General features: G+C 44.4%; 1 protein-coding gene across 1 annotated transcript; it reads left to right on the top strand.

Moving 5' to 3' along the window:
* Positions 1-264: 264 nt before the first annotated feature.
* camk1a (calcium/calmodulin-dependent protein kinase Ia) lies at positions 265-16,951 on the top strand. The gene is made up of 12 exons (XM_060069474.1): positions 265-572; positions 1,517-1,635; positions 9,569-9,700; positions 10,749-10,823; positions 11,283-11,421; positions 11,503-11,629; positions 11,855-11,930; positions 12,022-12,134; positions 12,486-12,564; positions 12,774-12,861; positions 13,327-13,498; positions 14,068-16,951. The coding sequence occupies exons 2-12, from the start codon at positions 1,550-1,552 to the stop codon at positions 14,169-14,171; spliced, it is 1,191 nt and encodes a 396-aa protein (XP_059925457.1). The 5' UTR covers positions 265-572; positions 1,517-1,549; the 3' UTR covers positions 14,172-16,951.
* The last annotated feature ends 5,365 nt before the right edge of the window (positions 16,952-22,316 follow it).

Here is a 22,316-nt window from a genome sequence, read left to right as displayed (position 1 = left end):
GACAGACAGACAGACAGACAGACAGACAGACAGACAGACAGACAGACAGACAGACAGATAGATAGATAGATAGATAGATAGATAGATAGATAGATAGATAGATAGATAGATAGATAGATAGATAGGTAGATTTTGTCCGTCAGAATGACAGTCAAATCAAATCTGCTCAGTCAAAAACAGCAGCGATTATATTATAACGAGTAATTATCTGTGTTACATAATAGAAGATGCTGCCTCCCAATCATAGGCCACATAGGTTGCCCTACTACAACAGTCTTTGCCTTTTCCAAAGACACGCACCTACAGAGACCAGCCCAATTATGTACTTGACTGATGATTGGGTGACTGCTGGTGGCGGTGGTGGCAGCGGGATTTAGGGGCTGCTGTTTTTGGAGATTGCGCTAAGCTTGTGGACGTACGATTTCCCTGACGTAAAAAAAAAAGAAAAAGGATCTGCACCTATCCAGTGCTGTGCGCACCACTAGCACACCAACCTCACCAACCACCACACAGCACCACAGCGCAGAGCAGAGGGGGAAGCAGACCAAAACGTTTGACAGATCGTCATAAAGGTAGGTTTATGTTTGGGAACGGTATTTTGGGTTTTTTTGAACATATATTCACGGGCTGCTTTTGCATTAGGAAGAATCCCCTCATCGCCCGTTCTGCATGCTTGTCCTCCTGGACGGAAGATCATAGCGACAGCATCCCTGCACGCTACACACAACCTCTCGGGCATCGCACATTGAACTGACGGGCAAGGCTCGTATACGTGCTTATGAATTGCAATTGTAGAGGGGCAATGAATTGATATCGGCTGTTTCCAACTCACAAAGGCACATATGTACCTTAACCAGAGCTGCCCTATGCATTCAAGTCACTTGCACACAAGGAAATGTTGTGTGGGTCAAATCTTAAACTCAGCGATGCCCTTGTAAAACGATTTCTTTGAAGTCGAGCATTTTTTCTCCTCTGGCCCATAATGTTGGCCGATATTGTAATAGTAACCTATAAAAATGCGACAACATGAATCTTATGACTGAAGCCTAATTTCATATGAACTGGTTTACTGAACGGATGCCTGTAGCCTACTATTTGAAATCCATTCTACAGATTGGAGAATCTTATTTCCTACTTCCCTGAGGTTAAAAGGAGATGTTTATGTCATATGTCTATGTTTCAACCTGTCATATTGTTCAGCTAGGCCTATTAATCAAACATTTTAAAATGCATAAATAGATATCTCTAACCCACAAGGGGCTTTATTATAGTAATGTCATCAGGAAGTAAACATCAAAAGTCAACATCACATACACATCATGTGTTTCAATTCTTACCCTATGTTCCCCAAATGCTGTTATTAGTGATTTCAACCTTCCCCCGTGCCCTCCAATATAGTTTGTTGACCAGTTTTATCAGGGACACTTTGGTTGGGTTTTTATGTGCTAACTCATGGATAGGATCATAAAAGCCCAGTGACTCGGATCCTTGTCTCACCCTCGCTCACTCTTTGCAGTTCTGGGGCGACACAGAACCACCACTTTATAGGATGCCTCTTGTAGAGGACGGCACTGGGTGGAAGAAGAAGACGACAGACATCAAAGAACATTATGATTTTAAAGAAGTGCTGGGGACGTGAGTAACTCGTTTGATGTTTTTTGTTTTCCCTTTTACTGTGTCCCACCATGTTGGAAGTTTATCTGTGACAGTATAGAAAAAAAACGAAATAAGAAGCCAAACTCAGTTTTCAAAAGAAAAGAAAGGTCTGTCAATGAATACATCTATAGATACGACATAACTGTGTTGCTACAAACGCAGCTCTGGGTGACCGTCTTAATCCTGTCATCGACATTTCTGAACCTAATTTCTTGCCCGGATGGGATGGAGACAAGAGGTCACCTACAAAATATAAAGGTGACCTACCGCACGCGTGGGGGCCCCTTGGAGACTTGCCCGTAAGACCTGGGGGCCACCTCTTGTATTCCCAGCAGAGTGTGTGTTCAGGGAGCTAAAATACCTCCTCAACACTGATTCATTACACCAAGGTGACATAGCGTGGAGCAGTTCAATAATAATTGCGTCATCTAATAGATTCAAATATTGTAGTCAAACACACCACATAACACTGATTGGTGTTGGATGGAAATACATCATTTCGATGTTCCAATTTTGTTTGTTGTTTATAAACTATACATGTTTGAAGAGTTTATAGCATGTGTTAAGCTACTATTTTACCACTTGATTCACAGCCGGGAAGGCAGATGAATCTTCAAGCTCATGTTTTATTTGCTCTGGCGTATGCGTCTGGCCCGCCTCCAATTCAGTTAGTTTTCCAGCAGACCTGGCCCCGGGTTGAGCCAATCACAGCCGTTTATCTCATATCAGATGGTTCTTTACAGCGGAGCGCCCTATTGGATCGCCGTGGAGGCATTTGCATTAACAACCATGATGGCTGCTGCAGATGTGTCACACGTTTCTTTCCTCTGATTGGTTGTAGTTCTATCCAATTGCATCCAGAGGCAATTTGGTTTGCATCCCTTAATTATGCTGCTAAGAAATAAAAAAAAATGAACTGAGGGGTTCCAGACTAATGCGCGTTTGTAAATGGGTCTGGTGATGTTAGCCTACCTGCATGGCATAATTATATGAGCATTCAAATATTAGCGTAAAGTACAACATTACGACATAGGAGTAGTGACATCTAATGGAGTTCAGGGGACTAGCCTGAACAGGATAGTTCTTTGCCTTATCAAACCTTCTGTTCCCTCCTGTCTTTGTGAGTAGCCAGACCTAGCAGAAGGCCGAATGAATGTGTTGACTGAAAGCTCCTTATGAGATTACCCAATAGCTTTATCCTACGACCCAGTGTCTTATAATTGATTTATGTTGAAATATTATCCAGGGATCCCACTAATCCTTGCTATTCCACCTCAGCCCAGTCACAGTAACAAAGTGTTCTCCAGGTAGCAGATCAATCCTAATATTAATACTGTCCCGGTATTTGTTTGACTTAAGTCCATGTTGCTTTTTACTGAAGCCTGTAACGGTCATTCAGTCTGGGTTTTATCAACATTCATTTGTCACATCCACAATTATGCTAGTAGAAGTGCAGTTAAAATATGGCTTGCAAGGTTAACCAAAAATAATGATGAGTAAGAGAGAAAACGTTATGTCTGGTTTGTTCCATATCTTTGTCCCATTTCAGAGGTACAGAAGGCTAATCAGGGGTTTAATATATAAAAACAAAAAATATTGTGCGCAATATCCAACTTTCAACTGTCAAAGCGGCCAGAACTAAACGACACTAACTTGTATCAATTAACCACGTAGAATTGACCTTTAACTAAAAACTAAAATGAGACAAGCTCAAGGAGAATCTAACAGTGTGTTGTTGAATCAATCTTTTAATTTCTGTCGCTTACTTTGCATCCCTTTCCCTTCTAGAATTATGAAAATGTAAGTACTACTTTAAGCCAACAGAAAAAAACTAAATTCAGGCCAATATGCAAATCATTGTATCTCATTAGCTTTTGGTAAATGGGTGTTATGATCTAACCATATTGGTTTACAAAGAGTATCTTTGCAGAATGTTGGGAGGTAGGCTTAGGAAGATCTTGATGTTGGCTTCAATCCATCTCTTGTCTCAGGATAGTTTAAGGGCCCCAGCAGAGTGTTTAATGGATTGTAAGAGTAAAAGCAATGTGTTACGTTGGCTTAAGCAATCGATAGACGTAAATATGAGCATTTTATTAAAGTAATCTTGTTCTCAATGCGGTTTCTTGTATGCCTAAGCTTTTCCGTCCCTTTGGTTTTGAATTTTAACCTTAATTGTTCCACGCCGGGCACTATGATAATCAAATCCCAACGTACATTTTGATGTATCTGTATTATATTTAGCATCAATAAGTAGCCAAACCACCGCACCATTTCTTAATGTCAGCAAAATACTTTCAGGGTCCAAGCAGGGGAGTTGTTTCAGGACCTGTAAACAGGATCTCCCCCTATAGCTCCAAGGGTGTAGAGGGGCCTGAACATGGCTGTAGATCGAACACATTTGCATAGGTCGAACATTGTGATCCAATACCTACGTTTATACATTCATAATACTGGGGGCGGGAGCTGGCCCACAAATCTTAATGGATGAATCCTAGTCACACAAATGCCAATGTAAACTAGAATTTATTTTCTGTATTAAGAAGTGGCCTGCTAATAACACTAGCAGGGTGTGCTTAATGGCTCCGGCGATGTTGGATATTTGCCCTTACTGGTTTCAACACAGAAATACAATAACACTGTTTTTGGCCCACACTTCCCACTCCACAATCACAATAACAATAGCTTTGTTATTTTCTTTTGAATCTTGATATATTTAACAACCGTCGGATATATTAGGATCAATTACACTAAAAGTAGGGATAGGGTGTCTGCGGTAAGTGCTGCACATGCACGCCCTCACACACACAAACACACACGCACCCACGCACACACAAACACACACATGCAAACACACACATACACAAACAGACACACACACACAAACACACACACACACACACACACACACACACACACACACACACACACACACACACACACACACACACACACACACACACACACACACACACACACACACACACACACACACAGAGTCATAAAACGAATTAGGCTATAAGAAGGGTGCTTTGAGCTGGAAGTGTGCACCTGCAGGCAGCCAAATCAATCGAGTGATGGATGCTACTCTCCACCCGCGCGGGGTGGAAAGGCCCGCCCACTCTGCATTCTGCCGCACCAAGGAAATCATACACAGCAATTAGAATCCCAGCAAACATGTCGTCCAACCCGCCAGCCGGAGACCCACCAGACACGGTAGAGGGAGGAAACATGTGATATGTTCGCGTGGGTTTTTCGTTATCGACATAACAGGGTGAAACATTCCCAAGCATATTTTTACCGAGATTCTACCGGTGCATAGTTTATAAACCAACCGTAGGTTTTTAAACACATTCGCCTCATGGAGTAGGCACACTTTGGACTGAGACAAACCTTTGTCTTGCCGTGTCTAAAATGAGGACAAAACGTATGCACGCATCGCCAACACTGACTGGGTCGCATCGCTCCGGCTTCACACACAGAACCTCCCACTCCTCCCACCCCCCCCCCCCCCCCTCACCCCCGGCAGACCCACAGAGGGTCTCTCTCCACTCCACTGCTCAGTCTCCAAGGAGAAACACGGCGCTGGATGCTTAATTACAACGTGTCTTGTGGCAACAACAGCGTGTGTGTCTGTGTGGGAGTGTGTGTGTGTGAGAGAGAGAGACTGGCGGTATGCGTGTGTGAGACTTGCAGTGCGTGTGTGTGTGTGTGTGTTTGCATGAAGATGATTTAGATGTGTTTGTGTACGTGTGTGCACTTGACTGAGTTGCGTGTGTTGCTGCTGTATGCACTCACTCGCAAACATGCTAGACATGCCCCCCTCCCCCTCTAGCTTATATTACTCACTGTCAGTCATCCTGTTACTCCGGCTGCCTATACGAACCCCAGGCACTGTGTCTTTTCATGCGCTGTGCATCATGGTTCACACTCAACGTCCCCGTCTTATACTTTAAAACAATAACAGTATCCCGTCAAAGATTATTGATCTCATAGATTGGTTATATGTGTGTGTGTGTGTGTGTGTGTGTGTGTGTGTGTGTGTGTGTGTGTGTGTGTGTGTGTGTGTGTGTGTGTGTGTGTGTGTGTGTGTGTGTGTGTGTGTGTGTGTGTGTGTGTGTGGTTGTCTCCTTGGCCTTGTGACGGATGTGTGTACGGGTCATTAGGGCTCTATGGATTCTTATTAAGGATGGATAGTAGAAGGTCAGAGGAGGAGGAGGAGGAGGAGGAGGAGGAGGAGGAGGAGGAGGAGGAGGAGGAGGAGGAGGAGGAGGAGGAGGAGCCGACCTCCGGGGTCGTTTCGATCAGCGCCGTCCGGCCCGGTGCAGAGCGGAGCGGCCGCGTCGTTAGCTTCTCCTAAGACCTCTTCAAAGGCAGCCGATTAAAAGCTGAGCGGCTTGGGCCAACGGAGCGAGAGCCTCATCACGCTGACGCTCCTGTCACGCGCAGCGGCCCGCTTGGCTGAGCGTGAGGACAGCGTTGGATGCACAGGCCCCAGGCCCGGTGGAACACTGCTACCAGGATGCGGAGCACGCGCCGTGATTGCGTGGGTTTTCTGTATGAATGTATTTTTTTAACGGCTTAATATTTTTGTGATTCGCGGTTGAAAACGCAAAACCCGACATATTGGGTGGTGAGGCCTCTTAGATGCCATCGAATACCCGGTCGCTTCTGGTTTGGGCCTTCTTCCGTGGGTGGCGCCGTTGCAAATGGTCTGCATTCATACGATTTGAGTTGTTTGGAAAAAGTGTTTCGAGAAGCTTAACCTTCTCTCGGGCTCGGCCGACATCTGAGACCAGAAGGAGCACCACACGTCCACACACACCTCGCACACTTTTGCTGCGATGTCAAAGGGCCTCGAAAAACGCACTTTGAGGTCACCAAAAGGACGCAACGTGTGTCCGGAGCAGAGTGGAACGTTCACAAGCTGGAGACTGGCGATGACATAGGATTTTACTAGCCTGGGAACCAGGCGATTCTGAGAACTCATGTTTCATTTGTTCTGGCATATGCATCTGGCCCCCCTCCCGTTCAGCTGCTTATCTAAGACGGGGCAAATTTGTAACGATGACTTCTCTGAGTAGTAGTTTCATAATCAACCAAGATGGCTGTTGCTGATGTGTTTCGGGCTTCTGATTAGTCTTAGTTCCTCCAATTGAGTCCGGGGTCATTGTGAACTACGTCCTTTGATAACACCCCTTAGAAATAAAAAATGAACTGAGAGGTTCCAGACTATTATCCCGACTCCTGAAGGCACGCGCCAACACGAAGAATGCACAAACGCACACCTCCCATGTTTTGATGCCAAAGCCCTTTTCCCCGCAGAGCACAAAGCCAGCAGCAGACAGAAAATGCTGACAATCCACTCCCATGTTAGTGAGCGGACGTGGTTGTATTCTCTGGTGTCTACTCATGCTCCTTGGTTAACATGGGAGCGGATCTGAAGTGTTTTCGAGGAGCAGATTTTAAGTCAACTTCCGCTGTACGCTCTGCGCGCTGGTGGGAAAAGTGCTTGTTTGTGTGTTTGTGTGTATGTGCGTGTGTGTGTGTGTGTGTTTGTGTGTGTGTGTTTGTGTGTGTGTGTCATGAGAGAGTGTTTGGCTCCCCATTCTTTGCTGATAAGGAGCGTAATAATGAAGAAGTATTTGAATAGCGATTCAAAGCAGAACAGGCATCGAGCGAGAATTCTGCTCCCTTATCCAACGGTGTCTCTAGACAGCAGGGCTGAGCTCACGGCTCCATAGGGGGAAAAAGTGCTTAAATATATGCCTGGAAAGAGTAGGTCTACCTTTTGGGCACTGTTATAGGGATCGATAATTCAATCAGGTAACCAGAAATCGAGGCGGTTGACTGAATTCAATATTCCAGTACGTCCCCTAGGCCCGTCTGCTAACCAGTTCCACCCTGACCTTGCACCACGGGGGTTTCGACAGCCAACCAGAACACCAGCGTTTGCATTTCATTTGTGGGTCAAAAGAGGTCAAATGAGGAGCTCCTACACACAGGTTCCCATAATTACATCCACAAACAAAGAATACAGCCATACTCTGAAGTACTAAATTGGTACACAGATGACATTTCATACAATACATGTATCATTGTATATGGTTCAAGATAATGGATTAAGCCCCCAGATGACAAAATATGATGTCACCTTCTATCCTAATAGATGGTTGCACCTCCAACTGCATCCTAGCGGGAAGGACGTTGACATTGAGCTTAAAACGTGTTTAGATGAACCACTTGGCTGTGTTTTATTTACACAGCAAAGTTAGTTCGTTTTATGCTTCATGTTTATCCTAAGAGCCGTCACGCAAAGTTAGAGTATGCGTGACGCGTGAGTATGTTTACATTCTATAGACGTAGGCCCAAGACATGGGTCTTGTAACTTAATATAAAGGCTTTTAAACAGCAACAACGTTCAAGATATGAGAACACTCAAAGCTTACATACATGTGCATTTAGGTTATCTGTCCCTGTGAACCACACACGGAAGGCACACACACACACACACACACACACACACAAACACACACACACACACAACTTACTCTGTGTCCCATCATCGCCAGCCCATAATCTATAATGCAGTCCAGCCGTCCTCAAAGCCACCACACTACATTTACTCAATCTATTATTGAATGGCTACCAAATGGTGCAGGCTATGGGTGTGCTGGGGTTGATACCGGCTCTCTCTATTTGTGGCCGTGTGACGACTCACTCCTCAGGCCTTTTTTTTTAGCCCTGAAAAGTCTGGGCGGCACTATGGTAATATCATCATGTTGAATTATTCACCGCAATACCTCCTTCAGAGTCATGACATACATACACACACACACAAACACGCACACACATGCACAGTCTCCATGAGAAATAGGAAATGGCGTCCATCATTACTTGCTAATTAAATCGTTCTTAGTTGCTGAGATTAAGTTTAAGCCTAGTTTAAATGTCGCTCTGTTAAAAGTGTGTGCCAATGTTGACTTAGTCACAATTTGTCATAGTTTCACGAATACATTGGCACCAGTTCTTGGCAAATAGTTTTCAAGAGCCCAGCATAAGTCTGAGATGCAGTGCACGATGTACATTAGTCACAACACTGTGGTCAGCCCAGAATATATCATAGGTTCAATGTCACTGCCGCAACTTAGCCAAAGTTAGAACATTCTGATCGTATATATCCTACACCTCACCTGAACACCTCCACCATCAATGTATGTTTAAAGGACTGTTCTCTCCATCTCTGTCTCTATCCATCTCTGTCCAACGTGTACACATGCCCCCTCATCAATCTCCCGTCCTCCACAACCCCCGAAACCTCAACCCCCTCCATCAACACCCCCACCCCCACCACCACCACCACCCCCACCACCACCACCCCCACCACCACCACCCCCACCCCCACCACCACCACCACCCCCACCACCACCACCCCCACCCCCACCACCACCACCACCCCCACCCCCACCACCCCCTCCACCACCACCACCCCCACCACCCCCTCCACCACCACCACCACCACCCCTTCCACCACCACCTCCCCCTCCACCACCCCAACCCCTGCTACCACCATCACCACCACCCCCACCACCACCACCCCCACCCCCACCACCACCACCACCCCCACCACCACCACCCCCACCCCCACCCCCACCACCCCCTCCACCACCACCACCCCCACCACCCCCTCCACCACCACCACCACCCCTTCCACCACCACCACCCCTTCCACCACCACCTCCCCCTCCACCACCCCAACCCCTGCTACCACCATCACCACCACCCCCTCCACCACCACCACCACTCCCTCCACCACCACCTTCACCCCAACTTTCACCGCCCTCACCCACCTCCACCACCAACACCCCCGCCTCCCCAAACCCCCCCCCCCCCCCCCCCCGTTCAACCACCCTAGGGGGGCGTTCTCCGAGGTGGTGCTGGCCGAGGAGAAGGGGACCCAGCGGCTGGTGGCAATCAAGTGCATCCCCAAGAAGGCGCTGGAGGGCAAGGAGAACAACATCGAGAACGAGATCGCCGTGCTGCACCGGTGAGGTCACCGCGTCCCGCCCTCAGCACCTGGCAGGGGGCCAGGGCCAGCGTACAGCGACGCAACGCGCGGGCAATGTACAGATATGCACTGGGGGGTAGGAGGGGGGGGATGGTTGATTAAATGCACAGTGTCAGTGGAAACAGTGGAACAGTGGCGTAAATGTCAGGAGCAAAGAAGACGGACCTATTTTTAGTGTCCTTGTTGCCAGGGCAACAGCTCACAGAGGCGGGAATGTGGTGTGGAGTTCCCTGCAGCAGCGGCGGGCGTGCTGAAGGAAGAGCGAGAGACGGTGGGGGAGGGGGGGGGGGGGGGGGGGGTCTGCGCACAAAGCGGATGATAAGGGGGGGTTGGTGACAAAGTTGAACATACTGAGACCCTTATTGTGGGGATTTATATCAAGAAGGAAAGACATACAGAGAGACAGACGTAGAGGCAAACACATTCAGACAGACCGACAGACAGCCATGTATAATTGCTGAATAGATTCATACAAACATACATACATTCATAGATACATTATACATATTGACCGACAAACACATGGAGAGAGAGCTCCTCATTTGTGATTGTGTAATAAGTGAGAGACAAGGGTGTTATCAACTGTATTTCACTACCGATCTGCAGCGAAGAGGGCTTCCCTTGCCTGGGTTGTACAGCAGGAATAAATGGCTGTGTATCCATTCATACGGTCGTTGACTTGAGCCCTCCATGGGGTCTGAAACAGGCTTTTCCTTAAGCAGTGGACGACTGGGACTCTGGCCTCTCTCTCATCTGTTACCCACAAGTGTATTGAGTCCATCCATCCTCAGAACTGAAACTACTGCCCGAATGCTGCTCCACATGGGCGTTAAGAATCAAACGTGGGTTGGATCTGAGTATGTGAACCGAGGGGGTTCGGAGGAAGAATGGGCACGGCTCTCATGATTGAAAAATCGACCACCTGGTGACAGAAATAAGGAGGCTTTCGAGAAGCGTGTTGGATGTCCCGGTGCTTTAGAATTTGAGAAAGATTGAATGTTATTTTGGGGTGGTCTATTCTCTATAGAATCCAGCACACCAATATCGTGTCCCTGGAAGACATCTACGAAAGCACCTCCCACCTTTATCTCGTCATGCAGCTGTAAGTTCCACCTCTGCAGCTGTTCTCTGCTGTTACACATCTCGGCTGTTACACATCTCTGCTGTAAAACATAACACAACTCTGCTGTTACACATCTCTGCTGTTACACATCTCTGCTGTAAAACATAACACAACTCTGCTGTTACACATCTCTGCTGTAAAACATAACACAACTCTGCTGTTACACATCTCTGCTGTAACACATAACACAACTCTGCTGTTACACATCTCTGCTGTTACACATCTCTGCTGTTACACATCTCAGCTGTTACACATCACTACTGTTACACATCCCTGCTGTTACACACCTCTGCTGTTACACATATATGCTGTTACACATCTCTGCTGTTACACATCTCTACTGTTACACATCTCAGCTGTTGCATATCTCTGCGATATACGAATGGTACCTGACTTATACCAATGAGTGAATGGCTAACAGAGTGTGGAACCTGGCAGTGTTTCAGGAGGCGAGCTGTTTGACCGGATCGTGGAGAAGGGCTTCTACACGGAGAGAGACGCCAGCCAGCTCATCCACCAGATCTTGGACGCAGTCAAATACTTGCATGATATGGGGATAGTCCACCGAGATCTGAAGGTAGAGCAGTTCATCATCGCTCTATCTCTTTTACTTTCACTGTCACTTTCTTTTACCGATATTTCATCTGTTTCTTGTTAGCCGGAGAACCTGCTGTATTACAGCATGGATGAAGACTCCAAAATCATGATCAGTGACTTTGGCCTGTCCAAGATAGAGGGTTCTGGCAGTGTGATGTCCACAGCATGCGGTACTCCTGGATATGTAGGTAAGACAGGTCAACGGCAGCTTCAACTCTCGCCCGTCAAGTCTTGGATATTTCGCTCTCTGCTCTCCTTTACCCTGGATTGTTCTCTTATTGCTGTGAAGCCTGTACTTCATAAGTACTCTAACGGGTTGTTTAGTGTAACCTTGCTGAGTGCCATGAGTACATTATAATAGAATGTTGGTTTTCTCTGTGTGAATAGGTTTTGTTGTGTGAATTTCATTTCAGCACCAGAGGTTCTGGCTCAGAAGCCTTACAGCAAAGCAGTGGATTGCTGGTCTATAGGAGTGATCTCTTATATTCTGTGAGTAGGGTTTTGACTACTTTATTGACACGTTAAGTGATTAATTTGATGTTTGTCATGTTGAATATAACTTCCGTTGACTCCCACACAGACTATGTGGATATCCTCCGTTTTATGATGAGAACGATGCAAAGCTGTTTGAGCAGATCCTCAAAGCGGAGTACGAGTTTGACTCTCCTTACTGGGATGACATCTCAGATTCAGGTAAGAAGTACATCGAACAACTGCATAGTATACGTAAGCTTTTAACTGGGTTAGATTAGGAAAAGGAAATGTGACTGGGATAACGAGTGGATTATTATACCAAAAGGTATTTTTTTTGCTAGTTTTGTTTTTTCACCTGAATAATCCACTTACATCTATCCAACAACATCTTATCCTTCCTGGTAAAATAATAAAATAAAAATGATATATAAATATGAGGATCCTAACTAAATACTCTGTTCTGGTAGCTGTTAAGTTATGATGGTTAAAACATTCATAAAAGGGTTGTGAGAGATGGATTATTAGTCGCTGTAGACGTGGAAAATGTAATCAATAGTTTTGCCTTTGCAGCCAAAGACTTTATTTGTCACCTGATGGAGAAAGAGCCTTCGAAGAGATATACGTGTGAGCTGGCCCTTCAACACCCTTGGTAGAACACACACACACACACACACACACACACACACACACACACACACACACACACACACACACACACACACACACACACACACACACACACACACACACACACACACACACACACACACACACACACTTCCGCATTATGTTTCTGTGAGTTGGGTTTGTGGTGCTGTCCCCTTTGATTTGGTTGTGATGTTGTGGGGGCTTCGGCAGGATCTGTGGGGACACCGCGCTGGACAAGAACATCCACGAGTCCGTCAGCGCTCAGATCAAAAAGAACTTTGCTAAAAGCAAGTGGAAGGTGGGTGCCATTTAAAGAGACCATAAGCTATGAGACACACAAACAAACATCTGACGTTAGGGAAAGGTCCATTTGGTCAGGGCAAGTTCATTTATATAGCAGCCACACAATGGCCATTTAGGATGCTTTACAAAGACATGAATCAGATTTAGAAATGACTAAAGCGCAGTCTATGAAAGATTAAAGTCAAAGATAAATGTAGACTAAAAGTAAGTGGACAAAGATGCCAGTGCAGACATAACGTTTCATTCAAAAGCAGAACCCTGATTTACTTCTGAGTATGTCGTGTTGCGGTACAGGCTCAGATGGTCTTAAACCTTTGTGACAGGATCCGGTCATCTGAGTCTCTCTCTCTCTCTCTCTCTCTCTCTCTCTCTCTCTCTCTCTCTCTCTCTCTCTCTCTCTCTCTCTCTCTCTCTCTCTCTCTCTCTCTCTCTCTCTCTCTCTCTCTGTCCTCCCCCCCAGCAAGCCTTCAATGCCACGGCGGTGGTAAGGCACATGCGGCGGCTGCAGCTGACCACCAACGTGGACGGGCCCAGCCAGACCACGCCCACCAGCCCCTGCCACGCCCTCATGCTGCCCGAGGAGGAGGAGGAGGATGAGGAGGAAGATGTAGTCCACGCAGAGCAAGAGAGTTGTGAGTCTCCTTTTGTATTGAGTCTTTTATGAAGGGTTTTGTTTCTAGGGATGAATTTCATTAGTGGGCAGGTTGGGTTAGGAGGCCTACAGGCAGAGGGCATAGAGTTATGTTTGAACCTAGAACCCTTTGACCGGGGGCCAGGTCAAATACCCTGACCGCCTATGTATGCAACATGACTCACAGACACAGAAGCACACACACACACTTTTCCTGTGTTGATAGTCCCTCATCTCTCTCTCTCTCTCTCTCTCTCTCTCTCTCTCTCTCTCTCTCTCTCTCTCTCTCTCTCTCTCTCTCTCTCTCTCTCTCTCTCTCTCTCTCTCTCTCTCTCTCTCTCTCTCTCTCTCTCTCTCTCTCTCTCTCTCTCTCTCTCTCTCTCTCTCTCTCTCTCTGTCCCCCCTCCCTTTTCCCTCTCTGTATCTCTCTCCCTCCCTCCCCCTCTCGCTCCCTCCCTCTTCTCTCCCTCCCTCCCCCCCTCTCTCTCTCCCACCCTCCCCCTCACTCTCTCCCTCCATCTCTCTCTCTCTTCATCCCCCTCTCTCTCCCTCCCTCCCTCCCTCCTCCAGTGTCCCACTACGAGGACGGTCGCCGTGGTAGCGCGGATGGCAGCGTGGACCGGGACAGTCTGAGAAGCTGTACCTACTGCTGCAGGCCGGCCAGCCGCGTCTGAGACCCCCCCCCCCTCCCTGGCCTCCCCCCCCATCGCCGACACCCTTGCTGCCCACCATGACGGTACTGAGCTACCAGGCAGCGCCCGGTGCCAGATAATCCCCCTGTCCCCCCAACGCGGGCGCAGCCCAGCAGCTCTATGCTAAAGTGTGCTTAGGAGCAGGCTTGTCCAAAAAAAACCCTCCTCGCAAAAACGTCCGGGCAACATGAACATCTGTCCCATGCCGAATTAATATTAACCAGTCGTTTAGAGTACAGAGATGGTATCCCGATCGGAACATTAAGCTGAGTTTGTCGCGTCCGTGGCTGACCCCGCCACACACAAAGTCTAGCCTAAATAGCCACCGCTGATGTGAGGTTTTTCCCCCATTTTCTTTCTTCCACACAATAGTTCTTTCATGTCCTGTATGAGTTCCATCCAACTCTATTCATGTTGGCTCCGCGCCCAGCTGACCGGAGGCTCTGCTCCGAACGTGACAGACTGCCCGGGCCTTAACCAAACCGACTCAGTCAGACTCAGAGTCTTCCTGTGTAGGCGACAGAAGTATCGCGGCCATGTTGGATTAAGTTAACGGCACTTGCCCCTTTCTTTTCCCCCTCTTGTGTTATACTGAAGATTTTATAATCCGTTTAGCCCTTTGTTGTTTTAATCTGTGCAACTCAGCAGACATGTTGGAAAGTTGAAATTACGAGGAACGCTTCGGACTGGGTTTGTGAGGAGAGCTTCCGCCTACGCCAAGTGACTGCATGCTTCAGTAGGGGTGGGGAGGGGGTAGCAACTTTTATAAATATCAAAAGGGATGTAACGTTTTTATTTTCATTTGGCAGAGGCTCAAACTAAGATCCGAATGGACCTCAGAGTACGAGGATGAGTCTGATGGTGGCTAGATGACTCAGTCACGGAGACTGGCCCATGAGACCGCCCGGTAACTCTTAATATAACGATCAGTCACGAGTCATCTATAAGCCTTTGGTTAACTGAACTAATCATCGACAAAACATTGTTACTAACTATGTTAAACAGCCCCTATTTTACCACCAGCTGTATTTGGCCTTTACAAATCTTGTTGAAATTGACCCTCTAGTGACATCAAAAGTGGGATTTTCCAACCCAGATATTGGGCATGAGCACTTATTGGTCATCTACTAATATCCATATATGTTTTGGTAACGATTAGTTTATCCTTAACTAAGGGCTTATAAACAACTTAAATAACTGAACTTTATTACCTACCTCCCCCCCCCGACCTCAGAGGGATCTGAGTCTGAGCTCTCAGCGACCTGTACAGTGCACCTCCAGTGGAACACGTTATGATTGATTTATTTTGTTTGGTCTCTCTTGTTTGCATGACCTGGTGGAATTAATATGTTTACATGAACGACGATCAGTTATTATTAAGACACACAAACACACACGCACACTCACATGCACACATGCTACTTATTACTCTGTTGTATTGATTGAAAATGATGTAATACTGTAATTCTGAATTATATAATGTGAAGTGAGTTATACCAGAAGTAATGTCGTTGATACATGAAGGGAAACTAAAAAAAAGGAAAGGGATTAGAAGGAGCACGGCTGGACTACCTTTTGAACACCTCTACATTGATTATGACCTTGAATACCTGATGTCTTGTACTGTGTTAGTTTACACCTTTTGTTGTTCTCATTCATTCTGTGCTTACGTTTTTATGTTGCACCACTAGCGTTCTTTAAGACCACAATCTTTCATCCGATCACTGAGAATCACAGAGGAATAGTAGGGGAGAAACAGAGAACAGCTGTGGCTCTTAATGGATAGGCATGCCATTGCCCATAGTGAACGTCATATGATACACCTGTTTTCCCCTGAACCTCTGTGATAAAGCCCTATAGGGCTTGTACTGATTTTTTTTGTTTGCGATACCCCGCCGTTTTGTGATGACTAAGGGAGTGCTACTAAATCGATGCAAACATACCATAACCTAAGCAAATCCAAACTTTGTTTTTCCACGTCTCGCATGAGAAACGCTGGGGGCAGTTTCAAACGCAACAATGTCTCCCCATTATGAACATTTATTTCACGATTAATTACAAAACAACAGCCACGACACAATTACTACCAATAACCTTAATTTGCTCCTATGCTTCCAAAATGCAGGTGGTCAATGCGATTTGACGTCACGATGTACAAGCCCTATACAGGTATAGTGTTTATAGTTAGACAGTAGGGTCAGCCCGGGCTCAGTCTTGTGGCGGATCATACCATTTAGAAAAAATAAGGCCACGATTGTTAACGACCAATAGCAAGCGAGACTTGCCGGGGTGTCGCTCATATAAGCTAATGAGGCGAGCCGACTGATTCATTGGTTTGGTTCAATTTTGTACCGCTCCCTGTCTCAGAGTCAAGTCATCAGAGCTATAATCATACGGAGGAAATGAGGACGATCACTCTGGGTTTCCATGACTGAAATCTTGAAAGATATGCAAATTGTGCATGAAGGGCTTTGTGTTACATGTGCAATAGTTAGATGGTTGATGTTAATGAATTTTTCCTTGGCTGTGTTTTTTTAAAGATGTTTCTTTGACCCATTCAAACACATCCAGTGCATAAAGAAACACGTGTATATTATATATATATAAATATACATATATATTGTATATCCTTTTTTGTAAAAGCTGTTTTGAGCTCAAATGTATGGATGCAGTGCATCATGGGACATTGATCAACATGCAAGAAGATTTGTACCCACGAAGACATGAATGCAGGGAATGAAATAAAACTTCTTGTCTATGCATTTGCTTTCTCGTTATCTACTTTTTTTTTACATGTGATTTGTTTTTCTGTAGCCTAAATTTGGCTTATATCCCTAGAGCTAGGGTAGACTACTTTACCATGCAGAGTAAACACAATTTAGAAGTAGCCAACCTCTAAGGCCACTCCCCCAAAACACTGGGTTGGTTTGCTAGTTTAGCAATAGTTCGGCCTAGCCTTGTGGAGGACTTCGGTCATGCAAAAATGACAGTAAAGGCAGATTGTGCATAGGTGGCCAGGTAGGTGGGTGGGTGGGTAGGTAGGCAGGCAGGCAGGCAGGCAGGCAGGCAGGAAGGCAGGCAGGCAGGCAGGCAGGTAGGTAGGTAGGTAGGTGGACAGACAGGTAGGACATGCAGTCACTTCATTCAGGCCGAATGAATTCAGACCCAAGGCCCAAGACTAAAGAATTTCATTGCCAGCGACTGCTCTGTAATTGTTGTGCATATGACAATAAAACCATCTTGAATCTTGAATCTTGAAGTGAATAGAGTTATGCTTATACAGGCCTTCGCCAGCCACCAGATGTCCGATTTTTCTAAATTTAGGTCAGATTATTTGATTTATTTATTGCTGCCGGAGTATTTCAACAAATATTACATAATACTTTGAAAATATATTGCCTATACTAGTATTAATTTGGATAATTATTTCAAAAATCTAAGAATGATTTCATTAATGTATCTCCAACCTGTGTATCGCAAAAAATTAGCGTAGGAACACTTTTTGAAATTATATTTGTTTTTGTTCAGAATGAAGAAATATCGTTATTTCGTTTCTTCCAGTAATTGAGTAAATTACAATGGAATGAATAATTGTTCATTGAATATAAAATAATGTTGGAAAATTATGTATATAATGAATTATTGAAAATATGTGTATTTTATAAGGTATCTGTAAGTTTGTTCCGCACTACTCATCGGGATCCCTAGCAAGAGCCTGCAGAGTCTTCAATAGTATACAAAACTCTGCAGCTAGGATCCTGATGAGAGTGCACAAGCATGAGCGCATTACCCCCATCCTCCAGTCACTCCACTGGCTTCTGGTTTCCACCAGGATTGAGTACAAGGTTTCCCTCCTCACTCAGCATGTATCCATGGACATGCCCCCCCCACCTCAAAGAACTTCTCAACCAACATAACACAATACGCTCCCTCCGCTCCACTCACTCTAACCTCCTCCACATACCCAGAACCTATAGGACCATGGGAGATAGGGCCTTCAGTGCTGCCGCCCCACGCCTGTGGCAGGGACGCGGGAAGTGGGGGTGCTTAGGGTGCTGCAGCACCCCCCCTGGCGGCCTCTGGCTGTAACTGCAAGTGAGAAGGTTTTATGAACAAATCAATATATATATATTTTTTTAATAATTTTATCATACAACATGATTTTTCATTTAATTATTGACATCCACCCTTTTTTTGATATTTATCATATTATCATTTCAATTTATTTAGAACATTGTCTGAGTAGGCTGACGTAGGCTATGACGCACAACGCAGAACTGTCGATAGCTGAATATCGTACTATGCTGATTTTACATAAGCATGTTGGTGTTCAACATCTGTTGTAGTGAACATTCTAAAACTGGTGTAAAATGTTGCTGCCATATTAATAGACACGTTGAATGTTATCGTTATGATTCTGGAATCCTGCACGTAAACTGGTTGGCAAAAAAAGAGCAAAGACGGACGGTTCACTTGACGGAGAAACCGTCACTTTCCTCATATCAGACAACTCGTAACTCTGGATGAAAATAAAGGCTTTCTTTTATTGTCACTCTCCTTTTAAACCTTTAGAAATAACCTCCTAAATCCTTGTTATAACGCTGTGTATAATCCCGGACCGCAACAGCTTGTCGGCATGTTGTTATAGTGTGAAATTCAGCACAGTATCAGCCGAGTTGACTCTAATTTCCACATTGTTTACTTGCTGACGTTTGTGAATAACAGTGGCTAGTTGGCAGAACTCTTTTTACACACCAGTAGAGTGTTTATCAGAGCGGAGCCCTGAATGTTGCGCAGCATTTATTATGACGTCATTATATAGACTCTCTCTCAGCACCCCCCCCCCCCCCCCCCCTTGGACTGACTTCCCGCGTCCCTGGTGTTACCCCCTATGTTTTATTCGATACTTTTCAACAGTGTTACCCCTTATAGGTTTTTCATGACCACAGATAAAAAACGACAGTTTTTTTTACGTTTCATTTGATAAAAACGACCCCTTATGTTTTTATTTATGACGACCAATAAAAAACAACAGTGTTACCCCCTTTATGTTTTTATTCATGACGACCAATAAAAAACAACAGTGTTACCCCTTATGTTTTTATTCATGACGACCAATAAAAAACAACAGTGTTACCCCTTATGTTTTTTTTCATGACGACCAATAAAAAAAGGAACAGTGTTACCCCTTATGTTTTTTTTCATGACGACCAATAAAAAAAGGAACAGTGTTACCCCTTATGGTTTTTTTCTTGACTACCAAAGAAAAACGACAGTGTCACCCCTCATGTTTCATTTGATAAAAACGACAGTGCTACACTGTCGTTTTTTATTGGTCGTCATGAAAAAAAACATAAGGGGTAACACTGTCGTTTTTTATTGGTCGTCATGAAAAAAAACGACAGTGTTACCCCTTGTTTTTTTCTTGATGACTGATAAAAAACGACAGTGTTACCCCTTATATTTTATTTGACAAAGACAACAGTGTTACCCCTTATGTTTTTTTTCATGACGACCAATAAAAAACAACAGTGTTACCCCTTATGTTTTCTTTCATGACGACCAATAAAAAAAGGAACAGTGTTACCCCTTATGTTTTTTTTCATGACTACCAAAGAAAAACGACAGTGTCACCCCTCATGTTTCATTTGATAAAAACGACAGTGTTACACTGTCGTTTTTTATTGGCCGTCATGAAAAAAAACATAAGGGGTAACACTGTTGTTTTTATTGGTCGTCATGAAAAAAAACATAAGGGGTAAGACTGCTGTTTTTTATTGGTCGTCATGAAATAAACATAAGGGGTAACACTGTCGATATTTATCAAATAAAACATAGGGGGTAACACTGTTGTTTTTCTTTGGTCGTCATGAAAAAAACCACAAGGGGTAACACTGTCGTTTTTTATTGGTCGTCATGAAAAAAAACGACAGTGTTACCCCTTGTTTTTTTCATGATGACTGATAAAAAACGACAGTGTTACCCCTTATATTTTATTTGACAAAGACAACAGTGTTACCCCTTATGTTTTTTTTCATGACGACCAATAAAAAACAACAGTGTTACCACTTATGTTTTCTTTCAAAACTCTAAAACTGGTGTAAAATGTTGCTGCCATATTAATAGACACGTTGAATGTTATCGTTTTGATTCTGGAATCCCGCACGTAAACTGGTTGGCAAAAAAAGAGCAAAGACGGGCGGTTCACTTGACGGAGAAATCGTCACCTTCCTCATATCAGACAACTCGTTAGTCTGGATGAAAATTAAGGCTTTCTATTATTGTCACTTTCCTTTGTAAACCTTTAGAAATAACCTCCTGAATCCTTGTTATAACGCTGTGTATAATCCCGGACCGCAACAGTTTGTCGGCATGTTATTAGTGTGCGAAATTCAGCCCAGTATCAGCCGAGTTGACTCTAATTTCCATTGTTTATTTGCTAACGTTTGTGAATAACAGTGGCTAGTTGGCAGAACTCTTTTTACACACCAGTAGAGTGTTTATCAGAGCGGAGCCCTGAATGTGACGTCACCCCTCATCTCGTCTCTGTAAACAACGGATGTTGCGCAGCATTTATTATGACGTCATTATATAGATTCTCTCTCAGCACCCCCCCCTCGGACTGACTTCCCGCGTCCCTGCCTGTGGAATGCCCTCCCTGACACCTTGAGGGCAGCACAATCCACCGATTGCTTTGAAAAAGGTCTTAAAACATTTATTTTTAAGAAAACCTTTGGCTCCCACTCGTAGATGTTTTTAAATTTTGCTTTTAACCTGTAGCCCTTGGAGATCTTCGGATGAAAAGGGCACTATAAATGAAATGTATTATTATTATTATATTTTTTCAGAGCGCACGCAAATTGTATACGTGCACGTCAAATGTAGTGTCAAACGTTTGCTTGTGCATCCTGACCTAGTTAGAAAAAGAGAACTAAGGGCTACTGTGCCATCTAGCGGTGAAACAAAGTAACTACAATTGTCCTGAACCGCACTTGCAATCTTCTTTAATCGGTCCATGCTTGCAATAAGGCCGTTTGTGTAGCTAATCTGTTCCTTACGTATTTACCTAATTCGATGAAAATAATAACAATCATCTAACCTATTATGTGTGCATGAAATTGTTTCCGTCATCAGGGCAGGATTATTTCGAGGCTGATTTTAAATTGGCATATCTGAATTCATGGAGGTCGCTTTGGATAAGACAGTAAATTACAAATAAGTAATTAGCTAGGTTCCTAATAAATTAGCTTGAAACTCTACTTAGCCCTATCCCAGGTTATTGGTGGGCATATTAAATCCATTAACTTTCATCCCACTTGTAAACCCTCCTTGGGTCAATCCTCATTCAAGGGTGCTGACTGCTCAGATGTGCGACTCTCTTCATTGGTCCACTTAATGTTGTCATGTAGTCCTGCTGTTATTATCCCTAATTACAAATTAGTAAAACCAAGCGAGTGAGAATAAATCACCTTCTCCCCAATATATTTCCACAACTGAATAGCATGCAGAAATAATATTCCACCCTAGGAAAATATAAAAACATTACAGAATACAGATGCAAATAGTTGGCAATGGAAACCGCATGCTGGTGGGAAAAATAAATTATTCATGCAATTAGCACTTACACTCATACAAGCTCAATAGATTTGCAGACACTTTTTTGTCAATTTTAATTAAAATATATCAACAGTCCATGCATTAGGCTGTTTTTCTATTTTAGTTTCGACAAAATCTAATAATGATGTAGCATAAGCATGCTTTTGTTTGTCAGCCGTACTCTAAGCTAGTATAAGCTAACGACAGCACAGAATCTCCTAATGAGAAACAGTGCTTATGGTGCATATATTTGTAATAAAAGTAAGGTGATAGGGGTAACAGATTTGGGGCTATAACAGTTAGAGCATACAACAGTTCACCAAAATCATAAACCTAGTTCATTCAAATGCCCTTTAATTAATAAATTAATCTAACCCAAACCCTATGATAAACTAAAGACTATGGAACTACGATTTAAATAAAAGCTTTATGAATACAAATAATCCTGATATGCATTATACAATATAATACAAAAATCCCAGAAGATCTAAAGATCATGACAGTAAATACAAAATAATGACAAAAGCCCTT

This window comes from Gadus macrocephalus, chromosome 13 (genome assembly GCF_031168955.1).
Source record: "Gadus macrocephalus chromosome 13, ASM3116895v1".
Taxonomy (NCBI): Eukaryota; Metazoa; Chordata; class Actinopteri; order Gadiformes; family Gadidae; genus Gadus; species Gadus macrocephalus.
The sequence above is the reverse complement of the archived record's forward strand: the minus strand, read 5'-3'. Positions and strand labels throughout refer to the sequence as shown.